We start from the raw sequence: 22,743 nt of genomic DNA on the forward strand, positions 1-22,743 counted from the left end.
TTTGCCCTTTGTTTTCTATTGGAAGATAATCCTGAATCCCGAGAAGACGAATCCTCCTCCTCCTTTACTGAACCACAAGTTAAAACCAGAAAGGTGGTGAATGACTTCCCTCTTCTAACTGCACCAGTAAGTCAGGTGTATCCTACACTGAGTAGCAATTGCAATATGGAAAAGCTCACTGTCCCTTCTTCTAGTCTGTTCTCAGAGGGCATCTGGCTGCTATGTGTCTACATGGACATACTAAGACCCGATCATATTGTCCTTCAGGCAGATCCAAATAATTCCATCCTCTGCAACCAATATCCCACTGAGATGGTGGGAGATGCAGTCAACTGGATAAGGCTGCACCCAGCCACTCTAATGGGATGGAACAATTACCTTGAGGAACATGAAGGAGAGCCACAACTCAAGACAGCGCTACTGTTGTTTTAGTTGTGGCTCTTCTTTCTGTTCCTCAAGGTTATTCTCACAGCCTATTACACTACCTAGGGGCTCACATATGGGACATTAACAACTTACCTTTTTTGGCAATTGCCTCCAAATGGTTCAGCAACACAGGAGTTAGATCTTTGGGAAGAAACTGGTTGGCCAAACCAGGCAAAAGAATTCTACAAAACCAAGAGAAAAGTTCCATAAACTACAAACTACGAAGAAGGTCAAGAAAATGGATCTTACTCTATATATTTTAAGGTTTGTAAATACTACACAGGCTCATCAAATATTAAGGCAATTTGCTTTATTTACCAAATTGGCAAGCTTAATCCTTCACGCTCTTGCTGCCATCTCCCTGGATGATGTCTGTTACTTTGAATAGTATCTTTCATCTTTTTCTAAATAAACAAGTGCTTTTTCCGTTTTCTACAAGTCAGCTACCATTCTTACCTTTTTAGTATGCTACCTGGTCTATCTGGCAGAATACAAAGTGATGCAGCTTTCCATTTAATTTTCTTTGCCTAGAACATAAGACGTCTTAGGAAATAAAGGTATGTTCAGTCCAAGATTTAGAGTGTGACATCTCTAAATGCATCTCTTGACACTGACCTTCAGCTGTTCTGGAACAAATCAGTAAAGTTCTGCTTCCCTTTATCCTTAAAGCATTTTGAATTTCTACCTTAACAGATGTTCAAGGGTGACTAAATTCAAAACAGGAGGTATAGTATGTTGAAGGAGGAAGAAAGGGAAGACAGAATTAGACTATTTGGGGTGGGGGTGGTGTGGAGGGAGGCTGCTCACCTGGGAAAGTCAGGATTCTCAACAAAAATGGTCTCTCCAGCATCTCCAAAGCAGGTGTAGTGCCCATTAGCTGTTGGAAGTAGGGGCAGATCCTCCAGTTCCAAGTAACATCCATCTTCAACCAAATATTCCAGTAACAACTTTTTCTCAGATTCTGTGAGCCAATTCCAGATGTTGGCAGCAGCACGTTGCAGAGCCCTTCCCACAAACTTGGCTGTGGCTTCCTGCACTACTGTCCCATCTTTTGCACCCAATACCAAGGCTTGACGCACGTGAGGAGGGGCTGCTGCCAGCGGTGATCCTGCCAAAAGGAGGGCCTTCTCCAGCACTGGGCCTATGGGCTTATCCAAGACTGGCTTTGGCAAAAGGATGGCTTCAGACGGATGGAGCAAGCGAGGGTTCCCCTCTCCAACCCTCACCAAGAGTTTCATGTCCCTTAACCTCTGGCATATTTCAGTTACTAGAGGCTTGTACCGGAGTTGTTGGCTATGAGTTGGGTCTGGCCATGCCTCATATGGGTCACCAGGACAGGAGGAGGCCAGCACCACCATTTGGCAATAAGCAACAGGCAGTACCTCCTCCATAAGTAAGTGGTTCCAACGGCCCTCAGCCCCCCGTGCCTGGGACCCCTCTTCAGACCACTGCACATGCCTCCGGTCATCGGTGAGTTGAAAGGGAGCACTGATGTGCAGTGGCAATCCAGTGACATTTTCCTCAGTGGCTGGGAGAGGCAAGACACAGCTAAGGCGGCCGGCGCATCTGTCCTGCAAACAGTAGGCCAAGGATAATGCTGGTGTGGATCTCACCTTCTCAGCCAGGTCCCACAAACCTGGGAGAGCATTTTGTTTTGCTTCTGCTGACAATATGAGCCACTCACAGCTGGCGGCTTTAGCAACCCCAGTACCTTGTAAAGCAAGAGTTTTGATGCAGCCATTGGTCTCCAGTGTGGCGCCAAGATTGTAATCAGCAAATATTTCTGAGATACTTCTATTTCTTCCCTGGCTCAGAGATGCTTTGGTTGGTTTTTGCACGTCTTGAACAGCATTAGACTCACAATATGGACGAGTTGACACATCAGCCTTCAGCAGCTCACAGATGGAACCACTAGAACCAACAATGCCCAGAGTCAGTTTCTGGATGTTCCTGAGAAACAGCAAGCTAATGGGGGCATCATTTAAGAATGAGCGCAGCAGTTCCTGCACCCGTTGTGCACTGTAGATGTTGTCTGAGATCTTGGAGGGGCTCTGCCGAATAGGAAAGCGAAAGAGGGTGCCAGGGAAGTAGCCCTTGACTGCTGGGCAGGGTTTACCAAGGGAGTCCAGTGTTGCCCAGAATGGTTGGAATTGATCCGATGCCTCCTCCCATTCCTCTATACTCCACAGCTGACCTCCTTCCTCAAGTGCTGTTTGCTGCGTGTCCAGCACTCCCAAAAATTCACCAGAGAGAATTGATGGAAAATCTGAAGGATGAGAAGGAAAATTTAGCTTCACAAACATGCAGTGAACACTCCTACTTCAATTACTTTCCTCCTTTCTTATTTCAGTACATATAAGTCAGTAGTAGCCACTGCATTATTTTATCTTGGTTCTTGACAGTGTTGTACCTGCTTAATACTTGGACCACCAGGAAATATTAATGTAGACTAGATCAGTGCTTTTCAACCGATGGAACGCCTACCACCAGTGGTACTTTGGCATGTGGCAATTGATATGCGGCCCTCCTAGACAAATGTAGTGGGGGAGGGGAATGAGCTGAGCGACGCAAGCCTCAGGGAGAGTCAGCTGGAGCTGCAGGATTGTCTGGGCTCGGCAGAAGCTCCAGGAGTGCAGGCAGAGCTCCAGCTGATTGGCACTTCTGGAAGCAGCGCGGAGCTGAAGGTGAACTGAAGAAAAATGGGGGAGGGAGGAGAGGATATGTTTTGGTGGGAAAGGAAAAAAAACAGAAAAAGACAGGGAAGAGAAGAAGCTGTGGAAGGAGAGCTCAGCAGGCAGGAAGAAAAAAGAGACAGGGAAGAAGCAGCAGCTGTTGCTGGAAGAAAAGGGTCCTGGTTCGTTTTCTCCAGCCAGAAGAATGCAATCAGCACTGATGAAATGAAAAGCCAGGAGACGAGCATGTCAGAAAGAAGGTTGGCTTATTTCGGAAGCCAGTGGGTTCCTGGTCAGCTGGAAGCTTGAATGGATTACCATAAGGATTTTTATGTAGTTTTTACAGCGTTTTGTAATTCAGAAGCTCAATTTGTGTGCTTTGGTTATTGGACTATTTTAGTCTGTTTCACAAAGTCTAGCAATGAGTCCAAAGTGTTGGCTTCCATAGGTTTCATTCCTTTAAACAAATGTAATTAGTTTTACCCCCTTGAGTCTGTCTATGGCTTTTAGCAAGTTTTCTCTGTAGGTAAACAGGCTTAATTTAAAGTTATCACTTTTCACAATTGCTGGAGCCTTTTAGGCTCTGATTGCTACATTGTTTAAACTGTGACACCCCAAGGAAGCTTAAAGAAAAAAAAAACAAAAAAAAACCAACAGTTTAGTGTTTCTTTATTCTGGGAGGCTTTTGTGAGCCTTTCTTGCTTTGCGCTTGATTCCTGTGTCTTTAAGGGTACAGAGAACGGACGGGGGGGGGACATTCTTACTACACTGTGGAAGGAGAGCTAAGAAGAGGAGAGGGAGACAGGAAGAAGGGCCGACCAGCCAGCTTTTTTTTTTTAGTCATCAAATTTTCAACACCTTGCTAAGCACTGGTGGTACTCAAATATTGTCATGTCCTAAAAGCGGTACAATCTGTGAAAAGGTTGAAAAGCCCTGGACTAGATAACCAGGCAATGTACCCCAAGAAAAGCCAAGTGATTGCACTGGGACAATATTGTGTAAAACAAAGTTGAAAATGGCAGGGAATGGCAAAGGGCAACTATTATTGGATAGTTGCTAAGCAAAGAGCAAATGCACTCAGCAGAGCTGAATTTCACTGCAGCAGTGTTTCCCAACCTTCGCAATTTTAAGATTTGTGGACTTCAACTCCCAGAATTCTGGGAATTGAAATCCACACATCTTATAATTGTCAAGGTTGAGCAACACCGTTCTAGAGTATCTTCACGTTGCTAGATGCTCACATATCGCATTACGTTCTAACAGTCATTCCTTCGGGCTAAATCAGACCAGACAAATCCCATTAAGGCTTAGTGCCCTGTACAAACCTTATTGCGCTAAACCACAGTTATTACATTCACAGTACATTACAATTTGCTGGGTTTGCACAAATCAATAAATGATAAGCCACAGTTGATAAATCAGGCGGCACAGTGTGATTGTTTGGTTTTAACCTAAGGCAATGTGTGAAGCTAAACATTAGGATACTTTTGACAAAAAAGCAACTCCTCCCTTATCTAAAATACCTGGGATGTGTCTTCCTGGATTTCATATATACAAAGCGCAAAGTCCTTTTTCTTGAAACACTTCAGAATTTGGGCAGTGGCGGTAAAAGGAAAAACTATGCCCAAGAAATGTTTTCAGAAATGTGTGTCGGTTTTGAGATTTGCTCTCTCCTAAATCAAGACGTGCAGAGCTACTCACCAGTAATATGGTAGACAGAATTGAAGCCTAAGCCGAATCTACCAACTGTAGATGGATCGTCTTCCTTATGACTGATGCCGGGACTTTTGATCCCCTCCCAGTCATCCTCAGAGAAAATGCCATTATTGTAAGCCAGAAGTGCAGGTCCTAAGAGAGAAAAACGTGGACTAACATATATTCCTTTTTTAACATGAGGGATTACAGTGTCGTAAAAGAGATCTTATTCCTTGTAATTCCTGGAAATGGTTAATGGACAAAGAGAACTCCACCTCCTGCCCATACACATCTTGCTCCCTTCCTTCTCATCTTGTCAATTTTAAATTAATTTAAATTAATTTGAGCGTTTATTTATTGTTTCCATGTTTTATCATTTTTATGATTGTAAGCCACCTAAAGTTGCCTCTAGGAATGATGGACAGCATAGAAGTTTACACAGATGCATACATGCAGGGCTTTTTTTCTAAAAAAAAAAGGTGTCGGAACACAGAGGTGCTGTCACTGGGAGCAATGCCGGTGTCTGTAAGAACCCCCTCTTGCTACAGCAGCGTGGCCTGTCTTTTGCACCCCCGCCCCTGCGGCTTGGAGCCACAGGCTGCAGGGATTCTCCTCTCCACAGCTGCCGTAGGGATTCCCCTCCCTGCAGTTGCCACGCTGCAGCCCATGCTGAGCCCCACCCAGAGCTGCGCCGAACCCCGATCCAGAGCTATGTTCATCGCGGCAGCGGTCTCCGACGCTGAACAGCTGACGGCCTCCAGCACCATCCCTGACACCAGCTGAAGACGCCCCAGCCACAGAGCGCTGCATCGGGCCACCCGGCGTCTCCAGCGCCAAACAGCTGATGGCCTCTGGCCCTGGCACTCATTCACTTACTGCCCCGTCACTTCCAAACGCAGTAAGTGAGCGAGCAAGTGGCATTTGGAAGCATTTAGAAGCAACGGGGCAGTAAGTGAGTGTGTGAAGGAGCAAATGGTGTTTGGAAGCGACAGAGCAATAAGTGAGCAAGCGAGCAAGAGGCCTTTGAAAGAGACGGAGTAAGTGGGGGAGAGACTGAACGAGGTGCCTTTGAAAGAGACGGAAGAGTGAGCGAGCGACTGGAGACTTGTGAGCACAGTGTGAGTGGGGGGCTTTTGCGAGTGAAGGGTGAGAGAAAAAGGGGAAAGTGAGGTGGAGAAGGGAAAAAGAAAAGACACTGACTTCTGACTCTCTTTTGCAGGAGCAGAAGGAAGCATTAACATTGAACCTCAACTTTTTACTTTTCTATAACATTATAAACTAGCCATTTCTATAATAGCATTTTCAAAATAGAAGATATTATGGGTGAGTAAGTGTGACAGAAAGTGATAAGATTCTTAACTGAAATGTACAAAGAATATGGAAGATCTATGCAAGGACTTAATGTGGTTTTGGGAACACTTCCTGAAACGTAACGTCAGCTGACATTTAGGGCTGAGTTGGTGTCTTTTATTTTTTTTAATGTGGCTTGTTTGAACCTGGAACAAATCTCTTGTTCTTTATTGTTTTGGTTTCCAAAACTTTATTTCTTCTGAGCTAATGTATGATTCACTTTTCCATTGGATGAACCATTTCTATTTCTTGGACTTTTCCTTCTGTTATTTTTCTTTGTGAGGTTTTTGTTTTTTGTTTTTCTTTTTGGAGATATCAACTTTTAAATGCAGTGTGTTAAAGCAATTCAACACGGATTTTTCCTTTTTTTCAAAATACAATAGCCTCTCATTATAATAATTGAGAGCCAGCGTTGCTAGCAATTGTAAGGGCTGAAGTTAATTTAAAGGGATTTGATAAAGTAAATCATAGTCTCCTTTTTGATAAAGTGGAAAAAATGGGCTTAATGGCCCCACTGTGCATGGATTCACAGTTGACTTCAGAGTCATCCTGGTGAGATAGTCAGCATATAAATTTAATAAATAACTTTTTTTTTCAAATAACCCCTATCAGGAATTGAATTTGAATGAAGTTTCAGAAAAGCAAATGTCCTGTGCTGGTGGTACTAAGCTCCCAAATATCTAGCATGTGATAAATGAATTCTCCCTAATAAAAATAACTTCCTGCCTTTTTCTAATCATCATTTCTTCCCTACATCAATTTGAAAAGTAAAACAAAGTGAAACAAACCACTACTCCCTCCATGCAGGGAAAATTTCCTTGAGTCATATTTGGATATCCTATTTGCAAATAATATCTTACTTACCTAGTTGAGATGGTGTAGTTGGGGAGCAGGGAGGAATGCGAAGTTCCTGCCTTTGCTACAACTTGCCTGTGCAACATTTGCCGGCCGGGTCTTTTGGCAAGCTCAGCAGCAATTCCTATTGGCTTTCGAAAGCCAATAGCATAGTTGACTCAGGAATTCTGGGAGTTGAAGTCCATGAATCATAAAACAGCAAAGCCTGCAATAGGTTTAAGCCAATAGCAACACAGCTTGTGCAAAAGCTTTTTTTTCCCCCAAAAAAAGGTGCCGGAACACTGTTCTGAGCATTCTATGAGAAAAAAAGGCCTGCATACATACATACATACACAGAGATACATAATTCTTCATGTCTATAAATTCCCACTCATAGCTGAGATAACGAAAGAACACAATTTTGTAGCCTGGTGGTATCTTGTCGGTCCTTCAAGGCAGGACAAATAAAAACCGACAGGGTTGGGATTTTAGGAATAAATAATTATATTTAGGTAGACTTGAGTCAGACTCTTGAAAGTTTATCCAAGTTTCTCTCTGTCCCACCTTATAATAAAACAACATCAAGGCATGGTTATTTTTACTTTCTTTCTCACATTCCCCCTTTTCTCAAGGCTTCCAATCTTTTCGGGTCATTCAATACCACTCATTCATCCTCATTGTAAATTTGAAGTGTTGCTGAAAGAGTGGATGTTAAATGAAGGCTACTTGCATCAAAACTTGAATTGTGGACCCAACTAGTTCACTCAGAGATACAATTAGCCTCCAAAAACCCCTTTCTTGACAACCTTCTCAAGTGGGCCAGACAGAAAACATGACCAGATGAGCTAAGCCTACTTTATTGTAAGGCTACGTTAACAGAATCTTGCTACTTTGAAAGTACAAGTCTCCTGCTGTTTCTTTTCCCATCCTTAAGGGAGAGGCTCTTCTGAGTCTCTTTCTCCGCCCATTATGCAGCTCTGGACTATACCCTCTCTTATCCGATCACTTCCTAGGCAACATCTCTTCTTTCCATCTCCCAAGGTCATTCTCATATACCAATAGTTCTGCAGCCCTGCTGCTGAAGCTGTGGGCAGCTATTTTGTGGGGCTATCTATCTTGCAGACCTGCAATCTGCCTGGGAAAGGAAACAGCCGCTCTTCAACTACTGCCAACACTCCCAGGTAAAACCAGACAGGAAACAGGACTAGATGAACTAAGTCTACTTTACTGTAAGACTACACTAACAGAAGTCCAAAAGTACAGTCTTCCCACCTGCCACTTTTAACTGCTTGATCCATTAAGTTAGGTCCTTCCTCAGTTTCTTCCTTCAACTCCTAAAGCGACTGAAGGCTCCTGCCCCTCTTATCCGATTTGTTTCCTAGGCAGGCTCGTTCTGGTCTTTTCCCAGGGTCACCTGTGCATTCCATTGCAGCAGAGGTAGGGAACGATGGCCCCTTTTATGACTTTTGGACTTCGACTTCCAGAATTCCTCAGCCAGCATAGAGGGGCTCAGGAATTCTGGGAATTGAAGTCCACAAGTCATTAAAGGGTCATCGTTCCCCACTCCTGCATTACAGCAACCTCTATACTGGGTGTGGGGTGGTGGTCTTTTTGGTGCTGGAAAAACAGGAACTCCTGCTTCCCCCCCCCTTTTTTTTTCCTCCCCAGAAGGGAGAATGGCTCTTTTGTAGCCATTTCCCTGATCCCAGGAAGCGATGACACCGTGTGAACGGGAAACTGACCAAAAGCAGCAGAAGTAAGCCAAGAATGAATCCTTGCTGGCAGACCTCTAATCTCACCAGCTTCCTGGAATCTGAAAACTAATAGAAGATCCAGTCTTCTGTGGCCAGGAACTGATGCCAAATGAGGTCTTCCCCCCCACCCCTTTCTGCATTTGAGGACAGAACCCCCTATTTGGATTCACTGTGTAGGCAGAATATGGGTTGCAGACATCCTCATCACTTTACATCATCATTCTTTTCTGCCAGCTCCTACGCTGGGGAAAGGCTCTTTCCTTGCTGCCCCGTGGCTGTGTTCTAAAAAGATTTACTGGCAAGGCCACTTAGGAAGCCAGCCTCCAGAGGACAAAGTGGAGAAAGAGTTCTTGCTAATGGAAAAACTGTTCTGTACCAGCCTGCTACCGGCCCTGCAGAAAAGGCAGGGACAACCCCTTTTACAAGAAGGCAAGAGGCTGGAATTACGCCTGCCAAATTTATTGCTACAAAAACAAATAGAACAAAACACAAACCAAGAAACAGGAGCTTTTCAAGCGGTTGCCTTCAGCAAACCAGCCCTCCCACGCATTCCCCCTTAAATACAGTTCAGGGCGTGGCTTCTCTCTGCCTCCTTCCGAGGAGCCCCATTGCCTTCCTCTGTTTACTCCTGATTGACTGCCTCCTGCGTCGGGCGTCCTTGAACAGGGCCAGCTGTGGGTCATCTTCATCCACGCTGTCAGGCTCACACAGCTGGGTCTGCGTCGTGACCAGGTGAGAGGGACCTGGCTGAGGGCTCTAATCAAGCTGTCCAACCCCCTCAGCAAGCTCTTCAACACCCCCCCTCCTCCTCCTCTGAGTCATCCGACCCAACTGCCGAATCCACAGGCTGACCCTGAATCACAACAAAAACAACCTATGCCCCACACTCCCTTGGGCTGCTGTGATGCCAATCGCAGAACTAACGTTTCAGCATTTGGAAAAAAACAAAGTTGTAAAATGGGGCAAAACTCATTTAACAACTGTCTTGCTCAGCAATAGAAATTTTGGGCTCAAATTAGTCGAGGACTGTCTCTAACATAGGAGGCTTTTAAAAATATAATTTCTTTATTTCTAAGAAGGGAGGATAGCATCAAATTAAATGGGGTAACAGGCCCGGCTGCCTGCAAAGTGCAGGACCCCTGTTGTCCAGTGTACACGTAACAGAAATGGAAAAACATTCCTTAAATCCCATTAATAATGCAATCTCCCTGTGCTATTCATATATCCAGTTTTCGTTCTGTCAGTTAATATATGGATCATAATAGGCCTGTGTCTCAGGATTTTGCATCCCAAGCCACACAACACAGATCTCCACCATCAGCCCACCCCACCCCCTCAATTGACAGCTGGAATTATTTCTGGGTGAAGGTGAGCAGCTTTTAGTCCTCCGCATGTCTTGCTCTCTACCTTGGGTGCTTGCCAGTCCATCGAAGAAAAGACTTTGTGTTCCAAAACTCCGTTCATCATAGAGTAAAATCACCTCTTCAGCACCCGCGTCATCTGCATTCTGGATCAGCTCCTTTGAGAAGAAGCAGAAAATCAGAGGGCAGATTCAGGTAGACGCCGAAGCCAACAAACATTAAGTAAGCTGTGCCTTTACAGATACACCATCCTTTAAAGCTCATCAGAGATGAAGTGCTAGCTATCCCTCCTTGACTCTCTGCCAAAGGACTTGGGATTTCCTGGGACTTCCTTTGCAAGGTTTTATTTTATTTATTTATTTGTTTGTTTGTTTTTATATACCGCCCTTCTCCCGAAGGACTCGGGGCGGTGTACAGAGTAAGGTAAGTATACAGTAAAACAGTAGTAAAAACAAATGAAACCCCAAAATCTATCAGGCCAGGCCGGCTTGCTGGAATAGGTAGGTTTTTAAGTCACGCCGGAAGGTGCGAAGGTCGGGGGCCATCCGGATTTTGGCAGGCAAGCAGTTCCAGAGGGTTGGCGCACCCACTGAGAATGCTCTCCCCCTGGGGGCCACCAGCCGGCATTCTCTGACCGGTGGTACCCTGAGGAGGCCTTCTCTGTGGGAGCGCACAGGATGGAGGGGTGTTGACGCTGGCAGTAGGTGCTCCCGTAGGTAATCCAGACCCATGCCATGTAGGGCTTTGTATGTCATCACTAGCACCTTGAATTTCACTCAGAAGGCAACTGGAAGCCAGTGCAGCTCACGGAGGAGAGGTGTATATGGGAGTATCGGGAAGCCCCCAAAAGTGTTCGTGCAGCTGCACTCTGCACCAGCTGAAGCTTCCGAGTGGCTCTCAAGGGCAGCCCCATGTAGAGAGCGTTGCAGTAGTCAAGCTGAGAGGTCACAAGTGCATGGGTGACTGTACGTAAGGCATCCAGGTCCAGGTAGGGTCGTAGTTGGCGCACCAGGCGAACCCGAGTGAAGGCCCCCCTGGTCACAGCTCCTATGTGATCTTCTAAGGAGAGCTGTGAATCTAGGAGGACACCCAGGTTGCGGGCCCTATCAACAGGGGGTAATAACTCACCCCTGATGTTAAGGGATGGAATACTCTGAGTATCCTGGCATGCCGGTATGTACAGCTATTCAGTCTTGTCCGGGTTGAGTTGAAGCCTGTTCCTCCCCATCCATTCCCGAACCGCTTCCAGGCAACGGGACATCACGTCGAGGGCATCACTGATGCAGTTTGGAGTCGAGATGAAACACTGGGTGTCATCAGCATACTGATGGTATCCTACTCCAAAACCACGAATGATCTCACCCAGCGGTTTCATGTAGATGTTGAACAGGAGAGGCGAGAGGACCGACCCCTGAGGAACTCCACAAACGAGAGGCCTCGGAGTTGACCTCTGTCCCCCTGCCAACACCGACTGCGAGCGTCCCAGGAGAAAGGAGGAGAACCACCAAAGAACCGTGCCTCCCACTCCCAATCCCCTGAGGCGCCGCAGCAAGATACCATGGTCGATGGTATCGAAAGCCGCCGAGAGGTCTAATAAGACTAGGACAGAGGAATGTCCCCTGTCCCGAGCCCTCCAGAGATCATTCATCAGAGCGACCAATGCCGTCTCCGTGCTGTAGCCCGGCCTGAAACCCGATTGGCACGGGTCTAGATAATCCACTTCATCCAGGACCTGAGGAAGCTGATGCGCCACCACACTCTCAACAACCTTCGCAAGAAAGCGAAGGTTGGAGACCGGACGAAAGTTATTCAATGTAGCTGGGTCCAAGGTGGGCTTCTTGAGGAGAGGTCTCACCACCGCCTCCTTCAAGAAGGCGGGGAAGTGACCCTCACTCAGAGAAGCAGAGATGAACGCCTGGAACCAGCCTCGTGTCCCCTCCCGAGCTGCATAAGCCAGCCAGGAAGGGCACGGGTCCAATAAGCATGTGGAGGAGCTCAACCTCCTCATAATCCTGTCCACTTCCTTTGGAGTCACAGGATCAAACTCCTCCCAGATGACGTCGACAAGACTGCCCGTGTCTTGTTCCTCAGACTCTGCCCAGTTGGAGTCCAGGCCGGTTCGAATCCGAGCGATTTTATCCAACAGATATTGACCAAATTCCTCAGCTCGACCCTGTAAGGGCTCCTCCCTCACCTCTTGATTCAGAAGGGAGCGGGTCACTCTAAACAGGGCAGCCAGGCGATTATCTGCGGATGCGATGAGGGCGGAGAAGTAATTGGCTCTCACCGCCCTTATCGCTGCGAGATAAGACCTGGTGTGGATTCTTAGTCGCAACTGGTCAGATTCGGATCGACTGGATCTCCAACGGCTCTCTAGGCCCCGTCTCTGACGCTTCATCTCCCGGAGCTCCGCGGTGAACCATGGGGCTCGCTGGGATCTGCGCCGGGTCAAGGGCCGCAAGGGTAGAACTCGGTTAAGTGCCTCCGTGGCTGCCCTTTCCCAGGCTTCCACTAAGGCATCCGCCGAGTTGTGAGCAGGGAGTGCAGGTGGGTTCCCAAGCGCTGCCTGGAACCTTTCAGGGTCCATTAGGCGCCTGGGGCGGTACTATCTGGTTGGCTCCGCACACCCACGGCGGAGGATGGCAAAGCGGAAGTCCAGCCGTAGGAGGTGATGATCGGTCCATGACAGGAGCATAACGGTTGGAGAGCCCCCACCAAGATCATCACGCCACCGTCCAGATAAGAAAACCAAGTCAGGGGTGTGGCCTCCCTCATGAGTCGGTCCTGAAATTACTTGCGTCAGGTCCATGGCCGTCATGGAAGCCATGAACTCCCGAGCTAGCTCAGACGATCCTCCTAGGGACGGTAGGTTGAAGTCGCCCAAAACTATGAGTTTGGGGAATTCAACCACCAACCCCGAGAGGACATCGAGTAGCTTAGGCAGGGCTGCCGCTGCGCGATTAGGAGGAAGGTACGTCAGCAGCAGGCCCAACTGTGCCCCACGACCGTATCTCAAAAAGAGAGACTCACACCCGACTATCTGAGGAACGGTGGTCTCCCGCGGGCTTAGGGTCTCCCTGATAATTACTGCCACTCCTCCGCCCCTACCATGAGGCCGAGGCTGGTGTAGCACCTGGAAACCAGGCGGGCAAAGGTCAACCAGAGGAACACCGCCCTCTGGGCCCAGCCAGGTCTCCGTGATGCAAGCCAGGTCCGCGTCCTCATCTCTCCATCTCCCTTCAGTTTCAATCCGCAAGAGTTCCTCACTGTGATACACACAAATGACTAAATGTGCAGGTTTTTAATTATTTTTTTATTATTATTTTAATCCCATTTATATCCCGCCCTTCTCCGAAGACTCAGGGCGGCTTACAATCTAAGCACAAATCAATGTGCTTAGCAATAGCCTTCATTCTATGTATATGCCTGCTTTATTAGGGCTTTCGCCCCCCCCCCAAGCGGCATTATTACAAAGTCAGCTTATTGCCCCCAACAATCTGAGTCCTCATTTTACCTACCTCGGAAGGATGGAAGGCTGAGTCAACCTTGAGCCTGGTGGGATGCGAACCTGCACTAATTGCAGGCAGCTGGTGTTACTTAAGGAGGCATTAGCCCACTGCTCCACCAAGGCTCAGTTGACATGTAAGTGTATTTACTCGTGTACAGACACTCCCTATTCTCTGGAATGCTCATCTAGTACTAGGATGAGTAGCAACAAGAGAATTAATGTTTGTATTTACATTCATTGGATAGGAAGGGATTACAAGAGAGTAAGCAGGCACACAATAGTTAATATGCACTAAAAGCAATATGATGGTGCTCAGGACTACACAGACCCATGTATTCTTTGTGTGTCTGCTTACTCTCATGTAATCCCTTCCTCTCCAATTCTCAAGGGGAAGGGAGAAAAACAGGTCAGGATAATGCATACTGATTATAATGGTGATCATGTGAATGAAAATGCTGTAAAGATTGTAAAAGTGGTTATTGGTTGTAAAGTTATTGTTCAGCACTTCTAAGGAATGAAGAAGATAGTAGGTGGGGTCTACCTGTACATTATTATATGATTAAATGAAATAGGTATATGAAACTATATCTAACACAAATGGCTTCCATCCCCAAAACACCAAATTTCCCAACAGTGTTGAGGGTGGGAACTGTACTTGTCAACATTTCCTTTAGCATGAAGAACCCAACAGTTCTAAAATCCCAGAATTCCTGGTGTAAACAGAATGTACAATTTTCAGGAGTCTGCCCACCCCTTCTTCATATGCATTTCATTCCCTCAATAGTTTCCAAATAATTTTATAAGGTAAGTTGAAATAATACATAGATTAAGAGATAATTATGTATGTTTACTCAGCAGTCCCAAATTATCCAGATTACCTAAATTACCATCAAGCTAGTTACTTATGTTCATATATCTTTTTAAACAAAAAGTTCTGATTTTTTATACAGGATGTGTATGCATGGATACACACACACACACACACACACACACACACACATTTTCCTTACTTTTAGTTCATGTAGAAAACAAAACTGCTCCTTAGATATTGCTGATAAAATGTGCAATATTCTCAAATTAAGAACCATGTTCCTTGCAACAAAATGTAATATAAGCAGCTATATAAATGTGATGAATTAATGAATCAATGAATGAAGAAACAAGCAAAGCAGCTAGAGTCTATTCCTATGTCAATATTTCCAAAGACAAAAAAAATCCAGCGTTTAACTCTTACAAACCCACCTTTAATATCTGCCCTCCATCTGGGTATTTGCGAAGGATACCCTGCAAATACTTGAGGATGGGAGGCGGTTTCTGCCGAAAGCCCTTCCTGAAAGACAGACAAACTTCAATACAGGGCATAAGGACCTTCTAATAGCCAACTTCCAGCAACGCCTGTTCAGATACATTGTGTAGCTACTCCATCTATCTAACACCAGAACGGGAGTTTGTGACCTTGCAGAAGTTACAAGAAACAATAGTTCTAAACTTCTTTTACTGCTGTCAATTCTGTGTGTGTGTGTGGGGGGGAGAACACTGGGACCTGCAGTTTAGTAACATCTTGAGGATGCCAGGTTTTCAGTCATTGTTTCTAAGGGGGCTGGGGAGGAGGGGGAGGGATCCTGCCTTAAAAAAAGCCAGAAGTACAAGAAGACAGGATGATACAGGCAGTTCTTGACTTACAGCCATTCATTTAGCAATCATTCAAAGTTACAACGTCATTGTAAAATGTGACTTGGGACCCATCCTTGAACTTACACACTTTGCAGGATCCCTACTGCCATAGGATAAAAATTCAGGCACTTGCAACAAACATGTACTTACAGTGGTTGCAGCATCCCAGTGTGATCATAGTGCTATTTGCAGCTTTCCCATCCAGCCTCCAATAAGCAAAGCCAAAGGGGGAAGCGGGATTTGCTTAATGAAGGCATGATCAGTTAACAACTGCAGTGACTTGCTTAACAACTGTGGCAAAAAAGGTTATTAAATTGGGTATGACTCATTTAACAACTGCCTTGCACAGTAAGAAAAATGCTGGTCCCAATTGTAGTCCTTAAGTTGAAGACTACCTGTACAAATACAACACCCCATAAAATTATACGAGCCAGGGAAGATAATTCACAATTAAAATTTTGTCCAGAAATTACCCATAGATTTAAATTTTAAATTACTGGCTCTGTCAATAGTTTTCTTCACTGCACAGCAGGCAAGTTTTACCACATAGATTTAATAGCTCTGGTTTACACGGTTGTATTCATACAACACATTAAGCCAATAACAAATCATATTCTGGCCACATTTAGCCCATCACCATTTCTCTCTCAGCCCATGTTCGCACAAAGCGATTCCAAGGCTGGAACAAAGGGATTAGGAGTGAGATGGGCCCTCTCTAAATTTGATAAATAAATTGATCAAATGGACCTCTGATCTGTGGGACAATTCAATCTGATTTCCCATAAGCCTTGGGCATGGCCTCCAGTGGCCCTCTATTGCCAAATTATAATATTTAATTGAATAGAAGGTAATATTAGCTACTATAGCTGGACACACACTGAAAAAAAGTGCTTTGAATATTATTATATCTGCCCCAAATATACTTACTAAACTGAGCCAGATTATAACCCGGCTCTCTCTCCTTGCTCCTACTCCAACTATTTCACTATCCCAGCTTGTGCTGAGGATAAGCTGGGATCTGAAGCCTTCCTCCCCAAGTGTGTGTGTGCATGTACATCACACAACATCTCCTTTATGGGAATATAATGTCACGTTCATGTTTCTCTTGGAAAGTTATATGCAACTCTCTATGTACGGACAAACATGCACAAGCTGTGCATTGATGTAAACACTCTACTGTAGTTCAATGTTTCAACCATTACACCTGCTCTCATTTGGTTGGGATTGCCATTTTCACAATCCCCAGCCATAATCCTTCTGCCTTCTCTCTCACACACAAACACACACACACACAAATCCTTACTTTTTCTTCTCCTTTTGAGACATTCTTCAACCTGCAGGAATAAGAAAAAATGTATAAAAATGAAATACAGGCATAACATACAGTTGCAAGAAAAAGTATGTGAACCCTTTGGGATTACGTGGAGTTTTGCATGAATTGGCCATAAAATGCGCTCTAAACGTCATGTAAGTCACAACAATAGAAAAACACAGTCTGCTTAAAATAATACTACACAAACATTAGCTGTTGTCATGTTTTAATTGATCATAAGATGGAAACATTCACAGTGCAGGGTGGAAAAAGTACGTGAACCCCTAGCCTAATGACTTCTCCAAGAGCTAATTGGAGCCAGGAGTGAGCCAACCTTGACTCCAACCAGTGTGATGATATTGGATGTGTTGCTGACAGCTGTCCTGCCCTTTAAAAACACACACCTGTTTTGGGTTTACTGGTTTCAAGAAGCACTGTCTGATGTGAACCATGCCTCGCAGAAAAGAGTTCTCAGAAGAAATTAAAAGAACCCATAAAGTCCTGTGCCAAGTTTCTGCCCGAAGCGATGCTCCCCAAACTGTTCCGATCGAGCGATCCAGAGCTAGGATCGTATTCTCGGATTGAAGTAACGGGGAGATGGGATCCTATGGGCTGGATCGCATCCTGCCCTGCTTTTTTGAACCCTTCTAGCCCCCTTTTCTCTTTACCTCCCCTCCCCGCCCCCCGAAAACCAGGCACGCTGGTCCCCATCAATACCTACGCGCCACTCCCGGTCTTCAGGCTGTCGCTTCTCCAGAGGAAAAGATGCAAATGGCTGCTCCACGCCTTCTCCGCCCGATCAGCAGAGTGCCGGCAGCGGAGGCGTCTGCATGCGCTTTAATAGCCGGCTGCCTTTCCTCCCGGGGAAATCGAAACCGAAAGTGATCCTGGCGGCGGAGGAGAATGGGAAGTGAGAGCGAGAGGGTCACAGAGGTGGCCAAGAGCTGTAAAATCTGGGGCGAAAGCTTGTTTTCTTCAGGGGAAAGCGCGGAGGGCTGGACTCCTGCTTGAGCGGAATGCCCACGGCTTCTTTACTCAAGGTGTAAGCTTCAGGGACTTAAGTGGGAGTTACTCCTAAGTAGGTAGGTATGTGTAAAGCATTGCAAGCCCCAAAGTGCGGTTCTGTTCAGGAGGAGACTTTCCGCTGGGAAACCTCACCCGTCCAGAAGCGTCCTAAAACCTGCGTGTTCGGGTTTTATCTTGACCAGACCTCAAAGCCAGATCTGTCCATCGCTGAAACATCTTGATTGGCTGGCATGAGGTTGGGAACGGCCCTGGGAGATGCTACATGCTGCATTCACACAACAACGTGCTGAAGTAAAACTTTTAGAGAAGATGGAAAGAGTCGCACTGTGGCGAGATGGGTGGCAAACAAATTTAATAAATAAAAAATAAAATAATTTATTCGGAAAGGCAGTTCATTCCTTACTGGTTCATTCCATCCTTCAGAGGTGGGTAAAGGGAGGAGCCAGGGTAGGGCTAGACAGAGCTCTTCATGTCTATCCTAAGTTAACGTGATGTCTTCCCATGTACTTTGGAATTGCAGGATAGATTGTCCTTGAGTTACAGCCATCCATTTAGCAATCGTTCAAAGTTAAAACAGCCCTGAAAAAAGTGACTTAAAACCAGTCCTCACACTTAACAACCATTGCAGCTTTCCCATTTGGGAAATTTGGGCATTTGGCAACCAGCATGTATTTATGATGGCTGTAGCATCCTGGGACCACGTGATCGCCATATGTGACATTCCCAGCCAGATTCTGACAAGCAAAGCAAAGGGGGAAGCTGCATTCACTTAATGTCTGCGTGATTCACTTAACAATCATGGCGAAAAAGATTATAAAATTGGACACGACTTGTTTACTTGTTTAACCTCCTCACTTAGCAACAGAAATTCTGGGCCCAATTGACTGTAAGTTGAGGACCTTGTATTGAAGTTTGATATCCGAATACTCAGAACAGGGTTTTTCTAAACGGTGAGGTCTACCTCTTCGTCGATGCAGAGTCCAGGGAAGGTGTGAGGAACCTTTCAATGGCATCAATCCATCTTTCCCAAAGTTTCATGGTATTGTTTTCATTAGAGTGTCTGTAGCTCAGGGTTGAACTGTGAGGGGTCCTTGGTGCTCTCTGAGCTTGGTTCTTTTCTTGCAGGTGTTTCATTGTTACTCAACTAGGTAACACCTTCATGGGGAAAAAAATAAAAATAACCATGCTCATAGAGCACCAAGGCTCATTGTCTCCATTTTGGTGTGTGGCTTTGTAGGGAAGGTATATATTTTTTTTTATTTTAATTCCATTTATATCCCGCCCTTCTCCGAAGACTCAGGGCAGCTTACAAGCTTAGCAGTAGCCTTCATTCTATGTATATGCCTGCTTATTAGGGCTTTCACACACACCCCCAAGCGGCATTATTACAAAGTCAGCTTATTGCCCCCAACAATCTGGGTCCTCATTTTACCTACCTCAGAAGGATGGAAGGCTGAGTCAACCTTGGGCCTGGTGGGACTTGAACCTGCACTAATTGCAGGCAGCTGGTATATACGTTAAAATTACAATAAAGGGAGATGTGATGGCAAAAAGCCTGATTTATTCTAACAATGTGGAATTGGTTATACTCCAATCTAGGATTCCTTAAGACCAGTCTTAATTGTAGCATACTAGTTAACTGTACACTAAATAATTCGTACAACTACAAATTACAGTACTAATTACTATCTTCACTAGAAATCAGAAACCTGGATTCCGTATATGTAGGGGTGTGGGTCTATACATATGTTGTATATAGTATGTTTTTGGTGTGTGTCATGTATGTGTTTCACTTTGAGAGCAGGCAACTAAATTTCATTTTTGATGTGTGCCGTTGTGCCCACAGTAAAAAATGACAATAAACATTATCTAAATAAAAAGTTCCACAAGCAAATTATCTTTACCTTAAAGAATCTTTTAATAGTATAGCATAGCTTCTGCACATACATGTTGGAAGCCAAGATCTGAATTCTCCTCCCATAAAGACATTGTATCAAAGCACAATTCCCTCCCTTATTTAAACATCATAAATCACATTCTCCAATTAGTTTAAAATGCAAACTTTCTCTCCCTTTGTCAACCTGCCAATTCTTCTCTTATTAGAAACAGTCTTGAGATACATTCTCCTTACTCCCCCCCAGCGTCCACTAATTCTAACTCTAAGAGTAACATACAGGTTAAAGAAAAAGGCTATATCTCCCTATGTTGTCAAGCAAGAACATCCAATGTTAGCAGCATTGACATCACACATATGATTATATGTACACACACACACACACACACACACATGGGGAGGCTTCAGCAGTCATAAGGGTGAAAAACAGTCATAAGTCATTTATTTCAGTGCGGTTTAACTTCAAATGGTCACCCAATGAACTGTTGTAACTCAAGGGCAACATGTGTATACACACACACACACACATATATATATTTAACTGTAATGTTATTATATTATAGTACTGTATAGTCTTCTCCCAAATGTCTTTCAGTAGGAAAATGGCAATAAACTTCCTCAAATTTTCATGTGACTTCCTCTGCCTGAAATAAATTTCAGAATCTTTAGTTTTGTTTCTTTGTACCAGCCTTGAGAAATAGAAACCAAAATCAGCTTAACATTGTTGAGCAAAACCTTTTCCACAATCAACCTTTTTTTAAAAAAAAACCCTAAAACCTCAACATTTTACATGAAGTCAGCCATTCCTGCCACTTGTTATCCTCTAACCAAGGGCTTCCCAAACGGGGGTGGGAAAACTTGGGTTTTCAAAATTATAGTGTATGTGCATAATTCGTTGCCATTACTTTGAACTTTTCTAAGGGGTGCGAGAATAAATCAGAAGTGTTCTAGGGGTGCGGGGTATAGAAAAGGTTGGGAGCCGCTGTGGCTAGCCCAGGGGTGGGGGAACCCTGGGCTCTTTTATGACTTGTGGACTTCAACTCCCAGAATTCCTGAGCCAGCCAGCTCAGGAATTCTGGGAGTTGAAGTCCAGAAGACATAAAAGAGCCAAGGTTCCCCCACCCCTGGGCTAGCCTAGAGAAGAGAGTGAGCAGGGAAGAGAAGGGCATAGGAAAGAAAGAAGAGGAAGGCAAAACAAAGGAAAAGAGAAATAAGATCTTCCTAAATAATTCCACCTGGAAATAAGGATCTCTCACCATCCACGGTTGATCTATTCAGAGGTGGGATCAGGTGCAGCAGGAAAAAATGGAAGTGAAGTGACTAGATCTTCTTTCCACCCTTTGCGGCGCTTCTCATTTCAAGCTCAGAACTTCTTAGTGTAGCGATGTTGTCTCTCACTAATTGATTTTTCAATTTCATTTCCCTCTATATCATGGGTTTCAAACTCGCCGCATCACGTGACGTGTCTCGACATATCATGACTTTTTTTGCATTGCCAGTTCTGAGGTGGGTGCAGCCTCTGTATAATGCAACTGGCCCACGGGCCGGCAGTTTGACACCCCTACCCTATATGGATAGGGACGCGGTGGCTCAGTGGGTTAGGATGCTGAGCTTGTCGATCAGAAGGTTGGCAGTTTGGCGGATTGAATCCCGAGTGCCGCGTAGCAGAGTGAGTGCCTGTTACTTGTCCCAGCTTCTGCCAACCTAGCAGTTTGAAAGCAAGTAGAAAAATAGGGACCACTACGGTGGGAAGGTAACAGCGGTCCGTGCGCCTTTGACATCTAGTTATGCTGGCCACATGACCACAGAGACGTCCTCGGACAAGTGCTGGCTCTTCGGCTTTGAAACGGAGATGAGCACCAGCCCCTAGAGTTGGAAACGACTAGCATGCATGTGCGGGGGAACCTTTACCTTTACCTTTACCTTTCCCTATATGGTCAAGAACCCTTCATGTTTCTTTTTCATTAGTCTCCACCAGCTGAACCTGGAGCTTTGAATCCAGGTTGTAAATAGCTTTTTGAGGGTCCATCATAACATCAAACTGTAAATTGAGAACTACCTGTATACCGGTAGTCCCAGTGGTGGGATTTAACTGGTTTGCAGAACCGGTAGCTAATTTTTTGTTCCCCAGGCCCAGAATGGACTTCCTGGAAATGGCATCTACACAGAGAACCGGTTGTTCACATATTTTGAATCCCACCATTGGGTAGTCCCACCATTTGAAGTTACAATAGCACTGACAAAAGTGACGTATGGCCAGTTTTCACACTTAAGACCGTTGCAGCATCCCCATGGTCATGTGAACAAAATTTGGGCACTTGGCAACTGGCATACATTGACGACAGTTGCAGCATCCCAGGATCATGTGATCACACCATTTGTAACCATCCTAGCCTGCTTCCAACAAGCAAAGTCACTGGGGGAACCTGGATTCACTTAACAACTGATTCACTTAACAGCTGTCATGGTTTGCTTAACAACTGTGGCAAAAAGGGTGGACAAATGGGCAAAGCTCAGTTAACAACTGCCTTGCTTAGCCATAGAAATTTTGAGCTCTGGGGTGGTTGTAATGCAAGGACTACCCGTATGAGCAGAATGGGGCAGAGATTTAGGTGGGAATGTGGAGCAGCTGCTGATAGCGCAGTGCAAGAAAATAAAGACTGAAAGAAGAATATAGGTAGTCCTCGACTTATGACAGACCCTCCCCCAAGCTATTTACAATCAGTTCTAAAATTCCAACTGATGCCCCTCCCCATGGTCAGATGGCTGTATTTTGGGTGCTTAGCAAATCAGCTCACATTATGGGCATTTACAACATCCTGCAATCGTGTGACTGCATTTTAAGGTTTTGTCCCCAAACAGCATTTGTTTAACAGCTGCAGTGTTCACTTAACAACCACAACAGTCATTTGACAACCACCACAAAAAAGGTTGCAAAAGTGGGGGGATGACCTGTTTTATGACCATCGTGATTTACAACCATGATGAGCAGGCTCCATTTTGGTTGTTAAGTCGAGGGCTAAAACAACACAGCTGGGGAAAAACAGGTGAGATTAAAGAAAGGTCATGCCTGTCCCAGAGGACTAGTATCTTGCAGGATAAGGATCAGAAAAGCTACAACCATTGGCGTGTTGGAAGAAAAGTCTTCATCGTGGTTCAGTCCAAGCTGGGAACAAACATGGCAACTGCTTTAGGAAGAAGGTTGTAGTTTATTGAAAAGTAGAACAGACAGGAAGA

General features: G+C 45.2%; 1 protein-coding gene across 1 annotated transcript in view; it reads right to left on the minus strand.

Annotated features, from left to right (window-relative positions):
* Positions 1–17,470, minus strand: part of LOC310648832 (sacsin-like) — a 29,793-nt gene extending 12,323 nt beyond the window's left edge. Inside the window, exons 1-7 of the mRNA XM_083376890.1 lie at positions 17,304–17,470; positions 16,578–16,608; positions 14,843–14,930; positions 10,139–10,250; positions 4,800–4,946; positions 1,234–2,692; positions 520–608 (exon numbers count right to left, since the gene is read on the minus strand). Of these exons, the coding sequence (XP_083233016.1) occupies positions 520–608; positions 1,234–2,692; positions 4,800–4,946; positions 10,139–10,250; positions 14,843–14,930; positions 16,578–16,600 (1,918 nt within the window). The 5' untranslated portion in view covers positions 16,601–16,608; positions 17,304–17,470. The remainder of the gene's footprint in view (positions 1–519; positions 609–1,233; positions 2,693–4,799; positions 4,947–10,138; positions 10,251–14,842; positions 14,931–16,577; positions 16,609–17,303) is intronic.
* Between the last annotated feature and the right edge of the window lie 5,273 nt (positions 17,471–22,743).

The sequence above is a fragment of the Vipera ursinii genome (genome assembly GCF_947247035.1).
Source record: "Vipera ursinii genome assembly, chromosome: Z".
NCBI lineage: Eukaryota > Metazoa > Chordata > Lepidosauria > Squamata > Viperidae > Vipera > Vipera ursinii.